The sequence below is a fragment of the Megalops cyprinoides genome, chromosome 18 (assembly GCF_013368585.1).
Source record: "Megalops cyprinoides isolate fMegCyp1 chromosome 18, fMegCyp1.pri, whole genome shotgun sequence".
Taxonomy (NCBI): Eukaryota; Metazoa; Chordata; class Actinopteri; order Elopiformes; family Megalopidae; genus Megalops; species Megalops cyprinoides.
In genome coordinates this window covers 10,395,916-10,421,795 of record NC_050600.1, presented here as the reverse complement: position 1 = coordinate 10,421,795, position 25,880 = coordinate 10,395,916, and the positions used below count along the sequence as shown (strand labels likewise).

The window sequence follows — 25,880 nt, the reverse complement described above, 5'->3', positions numbered from 1 at the left end:
CATCGCAGCACTCCAGGAACAGGGTCCTTGGAGGGAGGAAGGAAAAAAGTTTTATTGGTGTCCAGAGGTCACCGGTCCCACGCAGTGTCATTTGTCAGAATGCTGTGGAATCTCTCTATGACTCTTTGAATCTAGCCACTTTGGAAACTGAGATGCAGTCTTTCATTTCAAGGCATTTCATTTTTTATCAAGAATAAAACACTAAAGGGAGAAAAACTGAACCATTTCATGTCACCACTTCAGTGTTTTTGAACAGAATAATTAATGTTCGAAATCCTGGCATGTAAATGTTTGGTCAGGCAATCAGTTTATCAGGGGTAGGTAATACACAGAAATATTTTTTGAACACAGATTTGCTACCTAGTGAACTGTTATTGCCCAAGGTTTTCCTGTTAACTCCTATGTCAACTTGTTTCTCTTTAAAAAGCTACTTCTAAAAAGTGCATCCAATGAAAAAATGAATTTTGACTGGTACTATAGAGAATGTATTCCCTAAGCAGAAATGAGTGTAAAAATAAGGTTTCACTATAGGTGTGTAACTTCATGACAGGTCAATTCCAAACAGAAGAATTTCATTTTTGGCTGTCAACTGATAATTCCATTTCAAGAACTGGAGTCAATCAAATGAAATGAAAACCTCTTATAGAATGGGAACTCAAAAAGTAACTTACTCCACAGCTACTCACTTATTCAAACATCCCCAGCAATTCCAACCATGGCCAGTATTGCCCATATATGTGTTCCTCTATTATATATAACATTTCTTTTTAGAAAACATGCATATGATGTTAAGAAACACAAGAGTGACCATTATTACCAGAGTGTTTTGTTCCTCATTTCAGTGAGAAAGCATGGCCATTCCGTCCTTTCTTGCTGTAGTATGGATACCATCCCCATGCTGAACAACTTGCATACATATTTAACAACATCTCAAAAAAGGGGTTCGCTGGGGATTGAAGATTCAACGTTATATGACAGAAACATATAAAAGCTGTTAACATCACATTTGTTAAATTAATAAAGATTGTGCTTTTTTAACCTTCTCAATTTCTTTGCTGAGTTCCCCAACTGTGTGTATGTGTGTGTGTGTGTGTGTGTGTGTGTGTATGTGTGTGTGTGTGTGTGTGTGTGGTATACACACATATATGACATATTGTCAGGAAGTGTATTTAATAAAATATTAATAAGTATAAATATTAAAAAGTAGTAAGACAGATGCTTACATATTTGTTGGTTTTTTTTTCTCCTTATGGGAACAGACTAACGTTAGCCATTTTGTAGCAACTCTAAAAAAAACAGTAATACTAAAAAATGTTTAAAAAAGGAATGGGGTGCTCCAAGTAATTTTCCCCACATTGAAATCATTTCAAGTGATGGCAGTTTAAAGATCAACAATACTACTGGGAAGGCAAAGCCCCATGCTGAGCATGTACTGTCCCTGTTTCTGAGTTCCCTGCTGTCACTGCTGAGGGGCGTGGGTTGAATGGGACGAGGCAGAATGCGTTTGATGAAACCTTGTCTGGAAAACAAGGGCGCTTTCTCTGAATGAAAAGCACTCTGAAGCAGGAAACAGCAAGACTTTCATGCATAATGTAAGAGTATTACAGTGCTGAAGACAAAATGTGTTGGCCAGCTGGAATAACTCATTGACCATCCACTATGTTACACCTTGAGCATCTGCTCCCTTGAGCGTAAGAATAAACTACACGTGTCCCACATACCCTTTCAAGCCCCTTAAGGCTTAAGGTGGTATGTAAATATTGCATTTAAAACCTCAGGAAGTACATTTGCTTAGTCATGTCAAGCAAATGAACTCTATACTTTGAGAAGTACTCCAAGGCCAGAATCCATATTATACCTTCCCACTGCAGTAAATAGCAGGAAGGTATACTATGCTGTATTGATTTCTGTAGAATTCATCACACATTCTGTGAGAGTTTCCCTAAATCAAATGAATATTAGACAAATTAAATTAAATTAATTTTAATGTCCCCTGCAAACATCCTGAAAACTTCCTTCACCCCGAAAACTCTTTACTGTAAACAACCAAGGTCAAAAATGACTGAATAAATGAACAGCTTATAAAACCAACCATTAGTTACAGTATGAAAGTTAACTTTAGAAGTACGTTCAAGCAAAATCAATATCAGTGTCATTAATATTATTCGACAGAGAATGTTACATATAAGTAATAACATAATTATTCTGGGTCTGCTGTGCAGTAGTGCCAAGCTAAGAGTCTGTCGTCTTACATCAACTCCCATGCATTTCACCATGTGAGTAGACTCAAATGCCCCAGTGTTGTCTAAAATGTACTGTAGATCTATATGCTTTAACTTCTTTCCCCTCAGATTACCTGCACATGATTCATATGATTAGAATAATACTGATTTCAGTTTGACTGCATTTCTTGGCAAGCCCTGCTTGGCTATGCCTCATGTAAAATGCTGGGGTTATTGAGCATGCTGCAGTCCTGCTTGCCTGTTGATATATGATATGTCTGCTGGTTCAGGGAAATCTTCATATGTGTTTACATACGAGCACTACACTGGGAATTAATTATTAAATACTACTTAACACCTTTTCCCAGATCCCATCCCAGATCTCAACTTCTGTATAACGGATGTTACAAAATTACATTAGGAATAAATATTTATTTTACAGAGAACGACAGTGGGTGACCTTTAAACAAGGTCAAACTTAGGTGATTTCACTCATGTTTGAACAGTTGTTCTGCTATTGCCATTTTCTGGGCAGATAATCTCTTTATTTTGGCCCCTGATGGATAATGCAATTGTACAATGCGTGACACCTGGCTTCAGAAAATAAAAACAATAATTACAGTCATCTATGATGGCCATGTACATACAGTACACTGTACCAATATCCCCACCTACCACAGCATGATTAACAGCAGTCTGGCCATATTGTTTTAAATCTACTTCAGCAGTAGTTCATCACACTGACAGGTAGTATATCACACTGAGATGTCAACTGAGGGGACCATCTGCCACTGCAACAGGGTCCTGTCCAGAATCATAACAACCAGACGAGATGGATAGACCACCTACCTCTTGGATGCTCATATCGCTACGGCCTTCTTGACTCATCCCTCTGTTTGATCCTCTATGTGTCACTGTAACAGACTTGTTATATTTGCTACACCAAATCATGTTGTGTTAGCATGCTCTGCACAAAGCCTGGATATTAAAAATACAATCAGCACAACTATAGGAGAGGACACAGCATATAACAGGGACCCAACTGCTTGAAAAGAACACATGAGGCCATCGCTGACTCAATGAATGCTCTATTTCCTGCTGTGCCTCACCAAACACATGGCATACTTTCAGAAACAAACCCAGGTGGACTCAGATGACCTCCTGTAATTGAGCTCAGAGGTAAGCCACTAATCTTTAACTATCTTGCAGTTGTTACCTTATCAGTGATTGGTCTTTAGTTTAAGACTCAACAGAGTTCATTGATTGAACTGAAAAGAGACGGGTAACTATCCTGGCTCAGATTCTGTAATTGCCTCTGGGTGTCTCAAACTGCCATGCACTTCAGGTAGCACTGGGAGGAAGAGTCTTCTGGATTTGCAATTCCTCTCTAAAATAAAAGTGCTTCCTCTGCCCCACGCACGCACTGTTTGTCAATATGGAAATGCGCACTGCTCATCGACTTATCCACCCTTGCTGTTTCTCGCTGTCCTCGTTTAGGGAAAACGATGATCAACACTAATTTACCTGCTGACCAAGGGGCTTTTCTGCTCGCCCTCACTTGGAGGTAAGCAGCACAATGGCCGGCGCCTTGTCATCAAGCACGCTGAGTCACTGTAGAGTCTCTTTCTGAAAACGATACTTCCACTTGTCACTTTATACGTCTCAAGTGCTTAAGTGCGCCTACAATGTATGTACTGTATGTATAGTCAATAAATAATTCATATTTACCTCTAATATCTTTTGGAAGAAAAGTTAAATTTTAATTTTAGCTTTAATTACTAATCATCGAAATATTAATCAATGTACAACAATGCAAACTGTCTGTCACTGAAGTCAGAGTTCTTCTAGATTTCTATTTAAATGCTTGAACATTTTACAATCATACTTATGAGTCATTTTTGGATCAATTTTAAAAAAAAAAGTTTCACTATCTAAAAAAAATAGTCTCGATGAGGCATTTAAACTGCTGAAATATTAACAGAGGACAAATAGGTGCACCATTACATATGAATATCAGGACATTTCCCACACACTTCTAATGAACAGGTTTTTTACAACGCATAGATCCCAAGGAGTAAAGTATTCAATGGTGCTAAATGTTTAGTTGCACATTTCAACGGGTTAAGTACCAGTGATCACAGCAACAATATCAGACAGCAGTTAACATATTTAAAGTGATCATAATCACTTCATTTCCTTTTCTGTTTTTCCTTCAGACAAATTAAGCAATAAAAAGTGATGCTAGCATTCAGAATTAGGAGGAGATTAATGTGCAGTGCAGAGGCATGACATTCAAACTCAGGTTTACTGTTATGCAATGCCATTAGTCTTGTATAGTTGTAACAGCCGGTGTTATAACAGATGATCGGCTTTCAGAAATACAGGGAGAAGACAAAATAATGGAAAAGCCAGACTAAAACTGTATTAAATGTGTTTAAGCAATCAAATGGAAAAAAGTAGTCTACATATGTGTTTAATATTAACTGTTAATTACAAATATATTTCTTCTATAAAAGGCACATAAAAAACAACACTTTAATATGTGAGTTTCTGCAGCAATATGAGAAATCTAACAGATTTTGAAAGAGGTGCTCACATTTCAGGACCATCAGTCTAAGAAATGGCAAAGTTATTTAATGTGTCAGAGAGAACGGTGCCAGAAATCATTGAAGGATGAAGGAAAATCTGCATCAGGACAGAGGACCAGTGGTTGTGAGATGAAGCTTGCAGACAGGGATAGAAGGACACTTAAAAGTATAACTGTTAAAAACCATGATACAACGGCATAAAAATTACCACAGAACTGAATCTACACCTCTGTGACCCACTCTTGACAAAATTGTAGGCCATGAACTTCACAAAGCTGATTTTATGGTAGGACTGCCATTCAGAAACCATTTGTAACCAAGGCCAACACACCACCAGGTATAATGAGTGCAAAACCTTAACTTTTGACCAGTGGAAGAAAGTCTGAAGAGTCATCGTTTCCTCTTTTCCCTATATCCTGATCCTTATGGAAAGCTTTATAACATACAGTGTAGTATGTTACCTTCACCTTCCACCTTTCAACCTTCATCTCTCAAAGAAATGGAGCCTCTCCTTGAGGCTTTATTCTTTGTCTGCTTATGTACTGAATCTACATGCATCACATGAAAACAAATTTAGAACAAATAAATTTACAGAATGCTAAATTTGCAAATGCATTAAGACACAGGGGAGAAACCACACCTGGAGCGCTTTGTAAGTGAGCTGTCCACTTGACAGGGTTGTTGACAGAAAAGTATCTATCAATTCATAGAACACCAACACTCTGTTATTTGCATACATACAGCATGGCTACTTCCTGTCCAGAGATCACTCTGCATTGTGAGTGGGATGCCAGAAGGCAGCTTGTAAGGTTTCAACTTGTCCTACTGCAAATTTGTATACATTACTAGTGCCCTGGATTCAGTCTGCCACAGGGCCTCTACTCCAACCCGTCTAGTTGTAGTAAGTACAACTAGACGGTGAGGAGTCCTTGGCTTGAGTGGGTTGGGGGACCGTGAACTCCAAACTTCCGGAGTCTGTGAGTGAATGCTCTGTTGGCAAGGCCACTGAACCACTTTTCAAGTGCTATGCATTCTTCCTTGCTCACAGAAAGTTGTCTCTACTTCATTTGTTACTTAACAGTGTGTGTTCAGCATTGTTAGCTTCCGAAGTTCCTATTTCAGCTTGAAAAATGTATAACGCCCTTCCTTCCTTAGGTGTAAATCCTGTGCTATAGGTGACAACATGTGACAGATATTTGTTACAGTATGTTGAATAAACAATGCAGGCACCTGTATATTCAAAAGCAGTCAGTTCTGATTAAAACATAACATGCTATTCAACTTTTGGAGATGGACTCTAAAGTTGTAGATATAAGGTAAGGAAGCATTAAAAATGAGTGCCTCCACACCATTCTTCTAGTAATAATTTACTGTCTCAGTATTGGGACCTTGAAACCAATGGCAGGGAACTACCAGTGCTACAGTATATAGCCTCCACTGAACCTGTACACTTTATGATGTACGCATTTCTTCTGTATAGACTTGATTTATGTCCAAAATACCTAAGTGCAGCGGTATAGATGTCCTAGTGTATGGAACAACACATTTCTTTGAAATAACAACAGGGAGTAAAAGGTTGGAAGTTAATGTGTACATGTGATGGCCGTTGTGGCTATATGTATATCAAAACATTGTTTCCGATCATTATCATTCACACTGTTTATTAACATGGAGATTTAGTATTTTGAGATTACAGTATTTTTCACAGAGCTGGGAACACAAAACGAGTTGAAGATTGATTTTCCTATTAAATACTTATATTCAGACAAGTTTGCCTTCTGGTACAAATGTTGACTACATGTAAAAATTTGGTGGAAAAAACAACCTTCAACTGTATTTCTTAAACCTCAAACAGAATTGGTATCTGTTTAACATCACTAACAGATTACTCTGTCTGATTGAATTGACAGGTTTGAAACATTCTCCCAGTCAGTCTCAGTCCTTAAAAGAATATGAATAAGATATTTAAAATGACTGAAATCACTTAAAGTGATTATGTAACCCTAAACTGCTACAGTGCAGCTCCAATCTGTGGATCTTATACAAAGCCATATCCTACATACGTTTAATGATTGTGGCTGTAAAATAGTAGTGATTCATTAGGCAGAGAGAAGAAACCATGTTGTAAGAGACTGAAAAGTGCATCAAAGCTGATAAAAACATCTATTTTATACTTAGTTCTACAATGCTGTGAGAGGAAACCCTACTAGATGCATTTTAATTAGCCCTTAATGGCAACTTGTTAAACTTGCAGTAGCTTCTTGCTGCTTTTCTTCCAGAATAATGATGCTCTGAGCCAGCTCCCTCTTGGATATGTCTAAACACACCGCTCTTTCCTCACTGCCACTGCCACATCCCTCCACAGGGAGTGCCTCCAGGAGCTCCACACTTCCTTTCTCCCTCTCTGATCTCTGTCCATACCAGCGAGAGAGAGAGAGTGCGTGACACTGACACTCAACTCCTGACGGGTAAGCGTAATGAACAAGCGTATTCTCTAGTTGGCATTCATGAAGGATAAAAACATATCTTTGGGTGTTTTTTTTTTTCTTCCCTGTTACCATGTTCCAAAGAGGATGGCGTTCGCATCTCTCCCACAGTCACTCTCAGTCCCTCCCTCAGTCCAGCTGCAGCTTAATCAAAGCCATGATGGCAGAGATGGGGTTTTTTTTTTTTTTTCCCCTGTCTTGTTCTGCATTACTGATGGTATCCTGCCCATTGTTTCAGTCACAAATGGAAACTGTCCAGCTCTTTTCCTAATGGGCATTTGGAAGAAAAAAAAAAAAAAATCCCATTTCAGCGCTTTTATGGTGTGCTGCATCTGTCATGGAGATCTATGGGTGTAATTCTCATTATTAAGCAGTCAAGCAGCATTGCTGATTGCCGGACCTGCGAAGCGCCGCGCAGTCCCTGCGGTGATTTATCCCCCTGGATCCTGGGAGACTGATCCCAGCACATCACTGTCTCAAATAATAATAAACAGCGCGTCCTCTCGCAACAAGGACTGCCCATCTGTCTCTGACCCTCCACAGTCAATGCGCAGAAGTTCTCCATCCTGGACCAAGCAGAATTTGGGCTATTGTCCATCCAGTCACATAATGTAAAGTACTGTAGCACAAAGCCAGATCTCTCTGACCAAAAGCATCTGGCTAGAACTGCTGTTTTTCCATGAATGTAAGAGGACGAAAGTCATAACTTAAGGTCGTCAAGCCCTTCTCCATACGTAAGAAGATGCCTAAGAGGGCCCTAACCACCAGATGATAATGCCTAAGAGCATTTTCTGTTGAAAATCTCCCCTGCGGCCACAAGTGGCCTTATTTATATAGATATATTAAATTGTGTTAGTAAAGTAAGTAGGTTAAAAATACATTACAGAAGATCCTGAGAGGCTTAATTCAATATATAAGCTATACATTATACTAATTCTAAGTGAAAATCTAATTTGCTGATATATTTATACCATAATTATACCATAATTATTTTAACAAGGTTGAGTACAGTTAAATCTAGCTGCAGCTGAATAAACAATTTTTAATGAACCCATGAAAACAACTTCAGTGATTCATAAGCGGAATGAAATGAACTGTAAATATCTCGGATAAATGTTTTAGTTTCATATTCCTTTACATTTATGCCAGCCACCCATATGTAAACACAGCACAGCATATGGTCTATATGAAGTCTAGCTACAAAATAAAGTTGTAACATTTATTAACATTTTATTTACAAAATCCAAATCCAGTGATTTCCCTGCACTACTATAACTCTTAAATGTTTATAAATACTGAATTATTTAGGTAGCAATGTACTGTATGCACAAATCCAAGACTGCAATACAAGTAAGTATCAAAGATGTTAGGATAACACAAATATATGTCTCTAGGTTCACTAAGGTTGTGTTTTTGCAGGCTGACCACTTAAAGACCATGGTTAGTTACGTTCCCTGGGGGGTCAATGAACATCTAAAGAGCAAAAATTGACCCTGTTGTTTCATGCTGTTAACGCTACTGCCTCATCTTTTCCTCATTTTGGGACAAAAGCGTAATGTGATTGTGACTGTAATTTAAATAGGTATTTCTTCCATCATGTCAGGTCATGGTGATTTCCCTGGGGGAATCATTGCAATTGACCTGTCTTTACCATCCTGTGCCCTCAATCCTTTCTGTTGTTAGAGAACAGGTGAATGTCACTTTAGCTGTTATCCCCAATCATAGCAGTCATTTTCTGGACACCAGTGGCTTTAGTTGTGATTTTTATTCTATACAAAAATCCACTGATGTGTTTTGTTTTATAGTAAAGACATAAAGTCAAGAATTTCAACTCTGGAAATACCTTTGGGATAGATTCTCATTAGTATACATTTACATATTTACATATGTAAATGTACATATACAAATTTGACTGTAATACAGAGTGCAGCAGTTGGAGATGAACAAGTGTTGTACTCAGTGTTCCAGAGCCAAATATTAGGCAATTCAAACAGATTTTGAAACAACACATATTACATTCATAAACAGTGTTTGACTTGGATTCACACTCATCAGTAAATGAAACGGGGTGAGATATTCATCAAAAAGACTTCATTTATGTCACTTGAATCCGCTGGTATCCATTAAAGGTCCATTAAGTGCCATTAAAGACTGAAAGAAATCAATACATGAGTAGCAAGATGGATAGATCATACATTTGTGGTTCTGTTAGACATTCCTGTACTTTTCTCAGAGTATGTGTTGCCATTGAGAGATATTATTTTACACACACAGAGTAGTTTTTCACAAATGGAATATGAGGTCAGATGAGGTATTCCCTGTTGCAAAATTAAATTACACCTAATAGACACAGAGAACTGCAAAATATCAAACCTGCTGCTGTCCTGGGATCTTCAAGTCTGGATGGCTAAATTTGTTCTTAATGTTGATACTTTCCTGAAACTCCTGATGTACCAACCCTTTCCTGTAAAGCACATGGTAACAGCCTCAGAGAGGCCTATGTCCACTAACAAATTTAGAGACCTTCTGCCATGAAAAGAAAAATAACACACAGATACATGTGCTGAACATGAACAACTGCATGAAGTAGAGATTATTCATACATGTAAATAATGTGACTACTGTAGTTTAAACACTTTTTAGCATTGTATCAACAGACATCTATACCAGCCTCTCTTATTATTTTTATTATTTTATTTTTATTTTATTATTTCTGAAATTTACAAGGTTTTAATTGGATTTATGCTGTATGCATGTTGGTATTAATGCTAGGGATGTTGATGTGCACGCTACAGCTATTCCTTTAAAATAACTGCCACACCTGGCATTTGCTGGAATGAGCCACTGCAGCGGGGTGAAGCAGAGGGCCTGACTGCACTGCTTGGCATGGGCCAACACTAATCACAATTATGTGTGCAGCAGCGGGCCATCTTCAACCCTCGGGGACAACTAAAGGACAACGATTGCCTTGATGCAGGTGCCCAAGTGCAGACATGACAGTCACAGTAGCCCATGCTTATAATGGATCTGCTAATTGTTTTTCAGCTACCAGTCCTTGAGAGGCACAACGGTGAGTTAGTGTCCCGTGTGACAAGCCATAGCAACAATGAATGCAATCTAAATACGCAATACATATTTATACCACTAACACAGCAAAGCCATGCAATGCTATTTGTGTTACTTTGCATTTAAATGGAATCCTGACTGATTTTCACATTCAGTGGCATCTCCATGGTGCATGCATTCTTTCACAGTCCGTTTCTTCTTACAAGGAAACGATGCTTCATGCATCACACACTTTCCAGAGCTCTGAAAATGAAGACTGCTATTGGAATCACCAGAGAACACAGCAAGACAATAGGCTCTATAGTATCTCCACTGACACAGCTCTGTCCTTAGTCCATGTTTAGCTGATCACATACAAACTGAAGTTAAACCATCACAGGTCCTCTTCCAGAGGCCCAGGTATGCGACAGAGAGAAAGGATAATCTTCCTTCACTCTTGCTAGTGGGACACTAACAGTAAATTTCAGGAGGTTAAGCTAAGGTGTTTTTCCCCGCTGCCCCAGCTCTGATGAAAAAGCGTCCTCTATTTTACACATGATGGTCCATGACAGGATCCGTGAGAAGTGACGGATTAGCTGGATTTAAGGAGGGAAACCGCAGTCTGGGAGTGATGCCCGCTGAGGTCACTCAGGACTGGCGACGAGGCTGTGTCGCCGTGACATTCACGCCCCCCCCGCCTCCGGTCGCAGTCCAATTCCTCTCCGCCCCGCAGGTGACTCCTAGGACACAAATGGAATGTTCTCCTCTCCAAAATCTGGGTTAATTTCCGAAGCCTGATTGGATGAACTTGACGCAGGTGTTCTACTTTAAAAGAAGGGCTTTTCCTAGCACTGAACCTGAGATTGAGGCAGAAACAGTAATAACAATTGGTTGAATTTGCAGTCACTGTCAGTCATGTATACTTTCAATTTACATTTTAAGTAGAAACAAATAATGCAGTTTACAAATTCTTGCTGGATTGTGTTTGATAAAAAGAGAATGCCTTAATAAGAATGCACATTAAATTAGCCACTGGAAAAGCTTCAGGTGTTGCATTTCACTGATACCTGCTGTCACTGTGACAGATTCCTCCACCTACAACACACCACAGTCCAGCTATTCATCCAATGACCCAGTGTTGAAACAGAGGTGCAAAACACAAGACAATAAAATCCTAAACAATGCCCTAAAACACTCAGCAGCTAATGAGGAGGCATTGCTGTTTGTTCTAGGACGTATGAAGGACTTCCATTAGGACAGGGGACATGTCTGGTACAAGGTGACATACGCCATTATCGAGACAGGAACTATCAGGAGAAACAGGTGTTCGCAGGAGCTCTGGGAGAGGACACACAGATCATCAGAGGGAAGTGCACACCAAGCATTCCCTCAATGTCCCGGCTGTCTTCCAGGTACGGATAGGGCAGCGGCAACTGCAGAACACGACTCTAGAAGAACTCCTAGATCTCATGTGTAAGCCTCATTGACGTTACTGTGTAAACACAACACAGATGTCAGACAACTAACAATGTAGAGGATTACTGGGGCTCAATACAAGTGGAAAAAAAGCACACAGTTCTCTCAAGCGGTAATGCGCTCAGTGTATGTCTATTACTTCTTGTCATGACAATATCATGATGTTTGTTCCACATGCGTGAAATATTAATCGCTTTGGGAAAATGGTTCCTCGCAACGATTTTGTTTTCTGTCAGCAAGGAAAAGCTCACATCTTATTAAACTTTCATAGTCACAGGGGAGACAAGATTGTCACCATACACACCAAATTACACAGCCGAAGTGTGTAACCGATCAAAGCCTGCAAACCTATCAGATTTACGAACTTAAAAGTAACATGTACTCCAAGAATTTCATAAGATTTTATTTTTTCTACTGAAGGTTTTGTTTCTGGATTTCGAAATAATTCCAGAGGAAAATTAAGGAACAGGAAAGTGGATACTATGAAGTTAACCAACAAAGAAACAAGAATCCTTTGAAAGCTTCTTTGAATTCTACATAAAACACACTGAACAATTTTTGTTAAATAATGGATACCATGGTCGGTATACTTGACATAATAGTAGAATCCAATCATGTAAAATGAATATATTGTAGCTTACATAGTCTATTCCAGTGTGAAATGGAACAGCAGCATATCTGAAGGAAAGTACATTCATATAATGATGAACAATGAAATAATGCAGTGAGGGTGAATCAGCTGGGCGTAATATTCTCAGCGAGAGCGGTCTGCACTAATATTGAATTATTGCTGCAGACTGAGAGGCAAGAGCTGCTTGCTTGCAGAAAAGACCTTGCAGTAGTCTTCAGGGCATATTGTTCAAACTTCAGCTGGACTCAGGTTTCTTTTGATTCTGTTCACAGAACAGGTGAAAAGTGCTCAGTGCCTGTCAGTTCAACAGCCAACAAATTTGTTATTTTCCGAGTTTACTGCAGTAGCTTACACAACAGTATGCTGCCACATTCAGCACAGTACTGTGGTGAAAATCAGTGCAAACGTGGTGAAAATCACTATGCCAATACTATATTATACCCCAAGTGGGGGTTGACTTTCAGTGTTAGATACAACTGGCATCATTTTTCAAAGCATTTCACATAATATCACACTAATGAGACAAAATGGTGTAATTAGACAACTTTGCCTTGTGCACGCATCATGTAGATGATATTTTCCCTGATTTAAGGTTGGTCTGATTCCTTCAAAAATAAGTCCATCAAACATTCTTCTTGCAAGAATCAGTGAAAAAGGACTGTACTCCATGATGATGAATTTGTATTAGGACAACACCCATAAAAATCCATAAAAAACTATATTTTCACAGGAATATACATTTTTTACAGTGCTTGTAAGGACCAAATTACGCTCAACTGAATAATCAACTATTCCAGCTACAAAATTTGTTTCTTTCCATATTTATATAATCAGTCCTTTGACTTAATTGATTTCTAGCTCTGGCAGGGAAGCACGGTTTTAACCATGAAATAGGGTTTCGTATTTCATTTACACCATGAAATATACTCAAATGGCACAAATTTGCCAGATTAAATGAAAAAAAAACTATATTTTAAGAATACAGTTGAGTGCAGGTTATCAGTGAAATTAAGGAAACAAAATAGCAACCAATCCCATTTTAAATGTGTTCCTGTCATCTCCCTATCATAAGGTTTGGGGGATGATATTTTGAGCAAAGGAAATAATGGCTACAGGTACAGTCAATTTATGTTTATATCTGCATGCAAACCTATGAAAAACTGAATCATTCAAATATTATATATATTTTTACTTTTTTTGGACAAGTTCACATAATCCAGGTGCCCCTGAAGTTTGCAGCATGTGGACAAAAGAATATGAAAACTACAATAATAAAACCAACATATCTTGTATAAAGAGACTGTATCTCTTTACAAAAACAAAAACATTAATATTAGTTATTTGTTTAGCAGATATGTATCCAGGGTAATTTATATAGCTCACGTATTATATATTATCCATCTAATACACCTGGCAGTGCTCCACCAGGGAAATGAATTTAGCTAGAATGAAGCTCAGTTACTATCTATAGAATTAATTTTCACATAATCTACTAATTTCCCATTCAGCACAGAAATAAAATTAGGCAATTACTCATTTTCTTTAAAAGTCACATACAAATGATCTATATAATGCAAACAACCAAGCACTTAGGCATTATATGAGCAATGAGTAGGTGTTATATGTAGCTACATGATTTATGACACATAGAATACATGAAATATGCTGTATGAGGAAAATATGAATATAGATGGTGGTACAGAAGTTAACCAAGCCAAACAGGAAACTTGTGGTTTTGAAAATGTTAAAATAAATGAACTTTCCACAAAGATCTGTTGTTTTAAAGTTTATTATCTAGGATTTTAATGGTAGCTCTGGAGGATCATAAACATCTACATGAATTAATGTATTCTGTTAGATGCCAAACAAAAGTTGAGCAGAGCATTTGCTCTGGTATGTGAAAAGTTCCTAGTACATTTTCTGCACTCATGTTGCTTTATAGTTTCTGCAGTGGTCTTTCATACATCTTTGTGAACTAAATGGCACAATATCCCACCAGGCAGAGTAAATTACTTCAACTATGTAAAATAATGATAAGAAACACTATGTGGAAACATTGGATGTTGGTCAAAAGTAAGTCTAGGACCCAAGAGCAGGAGGAATTTCATTACAGCTCGTGATCTGTTCATCTCCTCTTTTAATGCCCCACATCAATCCTGGCATTTTATGAGAATCATATTTGCCTTTCACTGAAGACCCAGCAATTCTGCAGCAGAATTCAATTTGGTAGCAATGTGAAATGACTTGAAAGCAGTGCCAGGGAAAAAAAAAAAAGATTCAACCTATTTGTGCCTTTCTTTCAATTCCTGTGTGTGACACCAGGGAGCAGTGCTTCTGATGGTTTAGACTATTTTTCAGGCAGCATTGGTCAGTTCCATCCGTTCTGTTGCAATGAGCCCATAAATTTGCATATACTTGCAATAAGTGGCATTATAGTCAATATGCTTAGTTTTGCAGCACTTCCCAGTACATACCTGTGTACTCACTTCATGAGGAGATCTGCCATTGCAAAGAATCCCTGGCATATGACTTTGACTGAACTTTAAGCGACAGCCACATGATCATTACTCTTATTTTAAAGAACACAGAATATTGATCTCTCTGTTCCACAAGAGCAAACTGCAGACTCTAATCATCGGAAGTGGGAGCCAACCATGCATGAAGAGGACCTCTTTTTTTTTTTTTTTTTTCCCCTTCGTCTGGCACCAAGCTTATTTCTGGAACAATGACAAGGCCAGCTGGGAAGGTGAGAAAACTTTTTCAACTAATTTAAGTTTATGGTGCTGATGCTCATCTGATACCAAGACAAAGCAGCATTGTGAACGAGGAAGGGCATGGATGCCCCAGATGAATAATGCAATAACAACATTACAATACAAACAGAAACATGGAGACAAATGGAGCGGAGTCGGCTGTTGCAAATTTGAATTGTACCGTCTGCCTCCACCATTGTCCACTGATGTGGTTCAGTTGGTTTCAGCTGGATGGCCTTCGTTTCTGAGTGCCATTACCTAATAATGAACCCAGGGCCTTCGCCTATTTAAAATAGTACAAAAATCACAAGGCATGCAACCCTGCATTTACAATTATATGTACTTGCAACACCAAAACCCCCAAACCCCATCTAAGTCATAAACTCAGAGCCCTCCAACAGTCAGAACACTCCTCTCCAACACAGCATTCTCTGCTTCTAAAAATACACTGCTGTTTTCTACTCTAAAGGGCTTCTCATTTACAAACATTAGTGCAAATGAGAAAACTGATTACATTTGCTAAAGGCTTTAATTGGTATAGACTGAGACTTGGATAGTGTGGATTGCCTGAGAGCCAGACACCAATATGAAAGGCAGAAACAATGCTCCCGGGTTCCAAAGCAAGATGAGACAAAAGTTGTGAATTCATCAAAGTAACCGCTACAGCACCAAAGGCAAAGCAAGCAAACAAACAAAAAAGAGCATCGCAAGAAGGAGGAGAGGGAAAGAAAGTCTGTAATCTTTTCAACACAATGTCATTTATTTGGAAGTATACTTACTAATATACTACACTGTAACATTAAATGCCATGATGGGAAATTGAATGGCTCAGGGCAAAAGAAGATGTAATCTCTTTTCTCAGTCCTAAGGTTGGTTAAAGCCTAAGAATCCAGCCCAAAAGCCATCTGTGGCAATCTATCCTCACTTTCACGTTTAAAATGCAAAAGGTTCATACAGCCCAAAACTACTTCTAGTCTTGTAATTCCAAACATCATTCTTTCATTCCATTAAATTCAATAACTGCTGCAGTGAAAAAAAAAAATCTGATTAGCTTCAAGAGAAGAAGCTGTGGCGATTTCAATGGAACTCCATTAGTCTCAGTCAAATTCACAAAGAGACGTCTCGCACCACTTTGCTTTCTTTACCTCAGGCTGACATTACTGTAACAGGCTCATCATTACCTAATTAGTCAGTACATCAAATTAATTAAATAAAGAGCACATTCAATGCAGTTGACTGAATGCTGGAACAATAACAATTACTTAAAGGGGAACAATACCAAAAATTAGACTTTGGAACGTTATGTCCTGAACCAACCTGAAACACATTAGTGTCGGCTTGGAGACAGGCTATTAGAAGCACTCCACTGATAACAATGCTTGCCGCTGATTGTTAAGTACCTGCATTCTAACATACAAGCCTTGACTCTAATAATGGGCAGTTATGAGGGGGAATGAAATCTCTGCTTGTAAGGTGTGTTCATTATCACTCCCTTCGTTTAACAGAAAACATTATAAAGTACAATTTTAGTGTTGGGCGAAAAAACGAAATCATGAATACCAAACAGTCTAACTCTCTTTGGGAAAACATGTTTTGCTGCCGTTGTTATTGCTGGCAGATGCCGCCATTGGCGATTTTCTAAAAATGAAGAAGTGAATACACAAAACCCTACAGCCTGAAGGATCAAGCATTTGGATCGCAGCGGAGTCTGATAGCTCTCACAGTATGCCTACCGACGGGTGTGCTGCTACACCGGTGGCCAAGGAAATGCCATCCTGCCTGACTGACACAAAGCTCTGTAATCCAATACAGCCAGAATCACCTCTCTAACAAAGAAGCGATACATTATCCCCGTTACAGAGCTGGTATGTATTCAGAAATCACGATTACTGCTCCTCTCAGTTGATGCCAAAGTCAATGATCTGTGAGAAGGAGTTCATGGGCAAAGACACACATTCTTCAGTTACACAAGGATATACTGTGAACTACAGAAACGGGTCTTTTTGGGAGAAAGAGACGGGTGAGAATGGTAAATGCACACATTTTCTGAAGTAATGATGAGCTAACAATCAAACACATAAACGATTCCATCATTTATTACTACTGATCAGTATAAACTAATGATACTACTCGACTTTATTGAGCTTGTATTGTATTTGTATTTGTATTTGTATTTGACTTGTATTGAGCATGGGCTTTTGGCATGTTTTATGCATCTGTTTTCTGCATTTTCTGTTTTTACTCCCAAATGGCAATGTGAGTTTGGCAGTCAGAGAAATAAAAGAAAAATACTGGGTATGAAACAAATAAAAGGACGTTCGAAATCTTGCATTGTTAAGAGACTGAATCTGGCCCTTTGTTACTGTCTGCTGTTCTTTCTCAACAGGTATGAGTGGGCACAGGAGTCTTGGAGACAGAGTGCAATTTCATGTGCTACCTGGGCCAGATAAAATCTGTCTTCCCCAGAGCTTGCAGGTTAATGCAGTGTCCTACTTTCCCTCCTCAGTTTGGATAAGGTTGGCACTACAGAGAGGAACACTAAAATACATGCCAGGATGTGTACTGATGTCTGGTATGCCAAGCCATCCCCCTCCCATGCAATCTGAGACAGCCAACACCCAGGGCCTGTTCACAACAATGTCTTGACCCTCACAGTACTCTCCTTAACCTATTGTTTCATTCATTCAAAATGCTACAACAGAGACAAAGACCACATTATGATGTTTCAGAGATGAAGCACAGAACAAGGTTTGCAATTCACTTCTGGTTATAGAGGGATGTTTTCTATTGACCTATAGCTGATTGAAACACATTTTATTTCAGATTTCAGGACAAACCACACACATTTGTGCAAAAATGGACTAATGAGATCCATCAATGTGACTCACACCCCATACATTGGCTATCTATCCGTGCTCATCTGTTGTATCTTAGCAAAAAGACAGAAAACACTCTGCTCAGATGCTAAGAAGGAATTAGCACTTAGCAGTTTGTGAAATCAACTGAAATTAAGAGCTAGTTAACTCTAAACAATCTGCACAGTTCAACTGTGAGCCTGCTCTGTTCGAATGGAACGTAGATTTAAGGGTGGGCCACACAATCTACCCTCTTGTATTAAATATTCAGTGTTTGGCTGGGAATATAGCAACACAGTCTGCCATCTCAAGAGGACAGGTGCAACATGAGCTTGTAATAGCTGATGGGAAGCAAGTCAGAGGAACCAAGCATGGCTCACGTCACTGAACGGCGTCTACATGCTGGCCCTTGCTCAAACCACTACCGCGCAGCTGAAGCCAATATCACAGAGGAGAAATAGGTGCTAGAAAAAAGTGTAGCATTTTCTTTCCTTTCATGTGTTTCTGTCAACCACTACAAATTGCTGTATGGCTATAAAGAGGTAGAGGCCTTGAGTGTGCCCTCCATGGTAAGAAGAGTCAGCACTTTAAAGGGAAGGGAAAAAGAGGGAAACGCTTGGCTTTTATGATGAACACAAAGACTGTTGGAGCGATCCTGAAGGGAACTAATGTAAGCATGGGTGGAGCTGTGAGACAGATCAGTAGGTGACTTGTGTGTATACCAGTTTATCAAGACGTGCAAACAAGCTGATACGGGTAAGAGGAGGAGCCTGGATTCTCTGCTACGGTACCTCCCCAAGACACGCATACCTTCACTTGCAAATTTGTTCATGGTCACCACATGGTTGGTTTGTTTCTTGGGTTTTTGTTGTTTTCAAAATTTTGACCCCTTGAGAAAGTAAGTGTAGAATTAAAAAAAAAAAAAAAAAAAAACTGTTGTTACAGTTCCACGAGACCTGGAAAGGACCTTCCGTGAATGTAAACCTGTGTATACAAGACAAATCTGAGAAGCTGCAGGATTTCCACAGGATTGTGTTTCAAGCCCTAGAGCTGCAGGGCAAACAAGTATCTTGATACAAACGTGAAGCTCCATTACCATTTAGGCAAGAAAAGGATTTTTTTTTTTTACAACTGACTCAATGGGTTGCATTATTATATTATATACCACTGGACCCTCCCATTGTGCATTTTATCGAAACTGCATTCGATTCAACAAGGCTACAGTAAGCAGTGCGCGAGTTTGAAACGACTGAATACGGCAGCTGTCACTACAAACAATTACAAGGCCAATAGACAGATAATTTTATACTAAATTACACTAAGATCACAAAAACAGGCCAACTGTAAAGTCCTTGCAACCAGTGGTGTAGTGAGTCACACAACGCATTTCATATGAGAGAGATGACTATAGACAAAGATGGCCAATGGCTACAAGTACTGCTAGCCCCTACCACACAGGGACAAACTGAACAACAATATGTATAAGAGTACCCCTATTGTAAAGGCTAATCATGTCTCATGTGAGGCTGGCCCTCTAAACTCAACTACCTGTTGTGAGAGACAGAACTGGGGAGTGAAAGAAGAAGAACTCTTTACGCTAGAATCTAGCAAACAGCAGGAGCTGGCATTCTGAGCACAACTGGGCTGTGTTTTTATCTTTCTCCACCGTGTTTCTAGGTCAGCAGCAACTGAAATTAGCATCACCCAGACGCCCACCTTTAAGGCTTTACTTCAAACCAGTGCCTTTACAGAAAGGTAGAAGGTGGATACCCAAATGTAAAATTTCATTTCAAATAAAATAATCTGTGACCATGGCAAGTTTTTTTTATTTGTTAAACTGGTAATAACCTTTATGTTGCATCGTTTTACTAGTTTTACATTGTTGCAGTAGTGTTCTTGTTTCTTGAATGAACTTCTTTGCAGCTGGGAAATGTATTCATCTAAAAAGAGTTGCCTGGGCCTCCCAAGTGGCTGTCAGTTAAGGCACTGTTTTCAAGTGCAGGCTGAGCCCTGTGGCCTGTGGTTCGAATGTCATCTGCTAACAGTGACCACAAGCCCATAGCGGCAGGTCAAGCTGGCTGGGTTCCACCCGGGAAGGGGTGGGTATACCAGCCAGGGTTTGTACCAGTCTTAGCATCCTATGACCTGTTCAGGCACCTTTGGATCCGATGAAGGCACTAAGTTGTGCTATCTAAATGATGTCTGCTTCCTGGTGTACTGTGGCACGTGCAGTGTGAAAAACAGTCATGTGCCTCATCTTGCACTCTCAGACAAGTACAGAGGTTGTCGCAGAAAGACGGGCCTAATGCACAGTGGTGATTACAAAAACCTGGGAGAAAAACTGGAAAGATGCAGAAACGTAAATAAGGTGAATTGTCTGGGTTCCCATAATTAAGACAAAATAGAAGACGCTTGCCAGTTTGGAAAAAAAGGATAAAATGTTCCAGCACCCCTGCCAAATATCTCAGCCCGTCCTCGTGAAAACGGGTGAAATATTGCTCAGGGTGCCTGTGGTGACAGCTGAAAGCCCAGAAGGCACTGGGCTGGAAAAATCTAAAAGATATTATTCTGATCAGGAGCAAATTGTAGATTTACTGTGCAGCAGCTCCGGGAAAAGTTGACAGGCTGCATGAAAATACAGGAAATGTACAGACAGGCAAGTGCTACCACAAAGGCCTGCAGTCAGGGTGCACTGACAAGATAACAAATGGCCACAACGGTGTGCCCAAATTACACTGCTCTTTAAAGTAAGCAAATAAATCACACAGTTTATTAGGCCCAAATACACAAACAGTCTCTGTGCCGGAGGGGTACTTATCTCCCCTAAGGAACTGACACAAAGGTTAAATTTGTGGAGTTGTTGATTTCCCACTGCACTCATAATCCATCAGATCTTTGGCTAATGCTATCAGTGTTAACAACGTCATTGTTTCATTTTATGACCTTGACAGGAGATGGGACTACGTCAGATTGATTTAGGTCCCAAGTGAGTCTCAAGTACTAACTCACTTAGTCACAAGTCATTTCGTGATGGTCAAGTCACAATGATCAAGTCTGAAAGTCAAGGGCCACAATGGTCAGGTCAGGTCAGGTCAAGTGAAGTCAAAAACTGTCAGAATTGAGACTGTAGTCCCAAGTTTCATTCCTTGAGTCTCAATGGTAATCTATCATTAATTGTGACACTGTGTTAACATTCAAGGTCACTATATCCCCCTTGCATACAAACAAGGAAAGTCTTCTTTCCACAAAAGATAATATACCCTACATTCATGCAAGGTATTTGTGCACAAGGTATCTAGCACACACACGCAACCAGCAAGGAAATACACAACTTGCTGTCTGACCACAGTGATGTAGCCAGTTAGCTACTATCCCCCATGCATCCCAAAGCAGTGACCACTACAGAGGACAGAGAGGAGAAACAGGTGAGCAGAGTGATGAAGAGTAACATTAAACTCAAATTCTGTCTGATAATTTCAGTTCTTTCACGTCATCAAGATCTGATTCTGACTGAGGTCTCAAGTCATGAAGCTCCAAGCCAAGTCTCAAGAGATTTTCTTTGTCTTTTTTTTTTTTTTTGAGGCAAGTCATGACTGAAATCAATTTGTGACTTGACCTGCAAAACTGATTAATGCCTGCTGTATGTGATAATCAATTCAATGCTGTATGTGGCAATCCATTCAAAACTGAAATCATGTAGTCTAAGAAGAAGATTTTTTTCAGCAGCTTTTAGAATTCTACCATTTGAATATCCTTTTGTATTTATTTCACAAGTACCATGATAGCAATGTCGCATTTAAAACATCCATTGATGATAGAGTATAAAAACAAAGTAGTTATTAATACCTAATTTAGTCAGAAACCCACATGCTTCACATGGACTAACAAATAGAGCATGCATTAAACATCTTTAAAAAAAACAAATCCAGTTTTGCATGACGAAGGCTCTCCAGTGTATAAAAGAAAGTTGTTATGCAAGATTCAAACAAAGAATACTGCACAGTTAACATAAATTACTACTTGCACTCACACAGCGCTGCATTAACCTTCAATATTACCGATAAAATTAGTGGTGATAAGACCATGTAGCTCAATTTTCATTACCAATGATTATAGTGAGGCTTAAATGAATACTGCCTTAGGTTACATAACTGAATAAAATCAAATCAATTTTTAATAATAAGAGCATTAATGAGTTAGAATTCAAATCCATTGAAATATTATAATATTGTCACTTTCACTTGCAGATGTGGGTTTTAGTAATGCAGTGCCCCTTTCTGCAATTGTCAAAATGATTCTTCAAGCTTCATGCACTATGGTGTACTCAAACAATTATTTAAAAACTAAATGAAAACCTAAGTAGAAACCATGCATACGGTATAATGAAAAGCTATTGCAACTGTTGTAGGTAATACAGTAAATATCCCAGGCAATTCTTTTTTATCAACTTTCCTGAACATTGAACAACATCTTGAACCACTATATTTTATGTGATTACAGTCACAATATGAGGATGTCACCTGAGAAAAAGCTGTGGATCAAACTAGACATCGCTAGCTGAAAAAGTTGTGAAAGAGTACTAATGACAGTGTTATCAGAAACACAGTATCTGCATCATTCAAAATACAAATCTTGAATTTATTATACTTCCTTTGAGCCGATTGGTAAGCTTAACTATTAGGCTCATGGTGTGCATTACAGAGAATGTGTAACATTTGTGACCAACGAATCTATGACTCAGCACTCTACCATCAAGAGGGTTCCCTTCAAAATAGCAAAAAATGCATGTTTATTGTATGGAAACCACTATGGAAATATCTATGAAAACAATCACAATTATTTGACATTTTATTCTTGGCTTTTATTCCAACATTTAGAAAATTATAAATTCAGTTTAACTAGTTAGTCTGGTTTACATTTATAAAAATGAATCGTCAAAAATGTTTACTGATGTGAAGTTAAGCATGGATTATTTTCTGCACCTTCAAGAGGCTATATTCATACTTGAAAATGGCTTTCTGAGACATGAAGGAGACAAGTCATCTTATGTAATAAACTGAATGCATGCTCTGATTATGCAGGTTTGAAAAGGACTTGCTCTCGAGTGCCAAGACTCAACAGTTGGTATGGAAACGCACTGCTGCGACCAGTGATGTTGTCCTTCTCCCCTGTTCTGTCGACTCCACCGAGACAGGAGCCCAGGCCAGAATCCCTTAATTACTAGGAGACATACTCCTTTTGCGGGACAGCTAAGTGGTAAGCTCTGCCTTTTAGACTGCACACACCTGCAAAGGTAAAATTCAGTAAGAGGCTGATTTACTCAAGAAAGCTTTCCATAGAGCCTGATTTTCATAACTGTATTCAGATCCTGTAAAGACAGTAACTGGGAAACAATATTGTCCATCGTATATGTACACAATCATGAAAAAATTTAAAGTGTAGTGAAACTATAATACTCAACTGAGGATAACCTTAAAAGACTGTTAACAGCTAATTTCTCTGTGAATGAGAGTGATCAGGCCAAGATAAAGTAACAGGTCAAAAAAGCTGAAGGGGATGGTTTAGGTATTGAGATATTGCTTTGATATTGTAGTGGAACTCCAAATACAGAAGCCTGACACATGTAGTCTTTTCCTTTGTTCTATATTTCTAACTTGGATTTCCAGGACTGCACAGTCACTTCTGATAATTTGCATTTCCTCTGGAACTTCCTGGTTGCTCAGTGCATCTTCACACAATTTATACTGCAAGACTGCAGAATCTGTGAAGCAGCATTATGCATTACTAAAATCAAGGACATTCAGGTGAAACCACTACATTATTAGACAGTATAAATCAGAAATCCACTGGGTCATAAATATTTGCCGAAAGGTAAGATTTAAACAATTAAGAGGAATATGCTTCATTCTGGGGGAAATGTTACATTTACACTGAATTGGAATATACATTGGACTAAAATCAATCACTGGTCTTTGATCCATAATGGTCCTTTTACTCAGGACAATTGGCCATAACCTTTAATGAAATCATTCCATTAAACTAATTTTCTTAATATATTTGAGATAGCTGTGCTAAGAGTATTACCATGACGTTTGTCCAGAACTTATTACTGTAGCTCACATATACTTTAATCTAATCATATCTAATATTATGAAATAAAATGTGATCAAACCAATTGAAGAATAGATTTTTCATCTATGACCAAAACTAAACCAAGAAAAAAGACATCAAGGTCACTTTGTACTGACAGTGTACTCTTTTTTGAACACACATTATGCAGTGCACCATCATAAATCTGCAGTCTGAGTTTCCCCATTGTTGTTATATGCATATTTTATGATATGCCTGTAATTTCCACATTTACTCAGCTGGCTAAAGGAAATTACATCCTTCATATATTTCACATAAAAACATAGAAAGTTTTCCACAATACAGCAATAGCATTACCCATATTTGAAAACATCAAAAGGCAAACTAATATCATCTGATTTGCAAATTATTTAATAGTATAGTTACTTGCATTATGCACAGGGCATCAAAAAGTGTATTCTAGCTCTCCTGCAATATAGTGAAAAGTGGACAGTCCTTTTGTCCATACTGACCATTGGATAAGAAGTACAAATGCCCATCCCAAGGTTACTGGGTGAAAGCCTTATGCACATCCTCCTAAGTCCCAAAAGCTGTTACTCACACACCATTTAATCTACAGCACTCAACAAGCTTTCAGACAGAAACACAGACAAACTGGTGTCTGCCGCTCGGCCCGTGACACAAAACTGTTTACATAACAGGTTATAATGCCATGTGTGATAAGTGATGAAGCCATCAGCCACAACCCTGGCAATAACCAGAACCTTTTCACCTGAAGTGTATCCTCATCTGTGTGCACTGGCTATTTTTAACCACAAATGGCTCAGCTCACAATGAGCAGCAACAGCTCACAAATGAAGAGAGAAAAGGTAAAATATCTGACGAACAATGAGGTGGACCAGTGAAACACCCCGTCTCTGAATGAACTTTAGGAAACAGAAACCCCAGAGAAATGAGAAGCCTAATCCAGGAGCTATGACCAAAGTCACATGAAACCCGTGAACTCTACCTGTGTTCAGAGTGCCTGTGATCAATCTGAAGAGGTACTGGGCGAATTTCAGAATTTCCCTCTTGCATCTCTTCCTGCAGCTGCTCATCTTGTGAAAGGAGATCCTCCCAGCTGCTTAATCCCCTCCGGACAAAGTGTCTGTGACAGAGAACTTCGGATCCACTTTCAGCTGCCACGCTCCCAAATCAGGAGAAGGATCCCTGGCTTAACCTCCCCTCTCCTGCCTGCCGCGGTAGAGGCAGACAAAATGATCTCATGTACAGCGGTGGGAGGCTACGGACTGCAGTTGTATCAGCACGTGGACCTTGTGTAGTGAGGTCATTAATATTTCCTCGGACGCGGTTTGCCCCAGCCTCCCGGCAAAGCGGCTCCCTCCCTCTCTCTCTTACTCTCTCTCTCTCTCTCTCTCCCTCTGTTTCCCTCTTGCTCTCTCTCTGTCTCTGGTGCTCCGGACTTCCTACAGTTGCACTTCACTTCACACAGCACCATCTGTGGATGTTGCAACCTCACACATCATTGCCTTGGAGGCGGGGCCTATTCGGCCAACTGGTAAGGACAAAAAAAAAAAAAAAAAAAAGCAGTCGGTAAGTGCCTACCTCAATGAATCAGCAATGACAGCACGTTATGGGGCTGTCACATGACAGGTTGCGCTGCATTAAAATTGCAGCTAACTGACAGAAGGCGTTAATGGCATTGGTTTCCAGTACAGCAAGAGAGAGAACTGG

At 39.2% G+C, this 25,880-nt stretch overlaps 1 protein-coding gene across 1 annotated transcript in view; it reads right to left on the bottom strand.

Annotated features, from left to right (window-relative positions):
• Positions 1 to 25,623, bottom strand: part of kcnip4 (Kv channel interacting protein 4) — a 116,066-nt gene extending 90,443 nt beyond the window's left edge. Inside the window, exon 1 of the mRNA XM_036551284.1 lies at positions 25,156 to 25,623. Within this exon, the coding sequence (XP_036407177.1) occupies positions 25,156 to 25,243 (88 nt within the window). The 5' untranslated portion in view covers positions 25,244 to 25,623. The remainder of the gene's footprint in view (positions 1 to 25,155) is intronic.
• Positions 25,624 to 25,880: the final 257 nt, after the last annotated feature.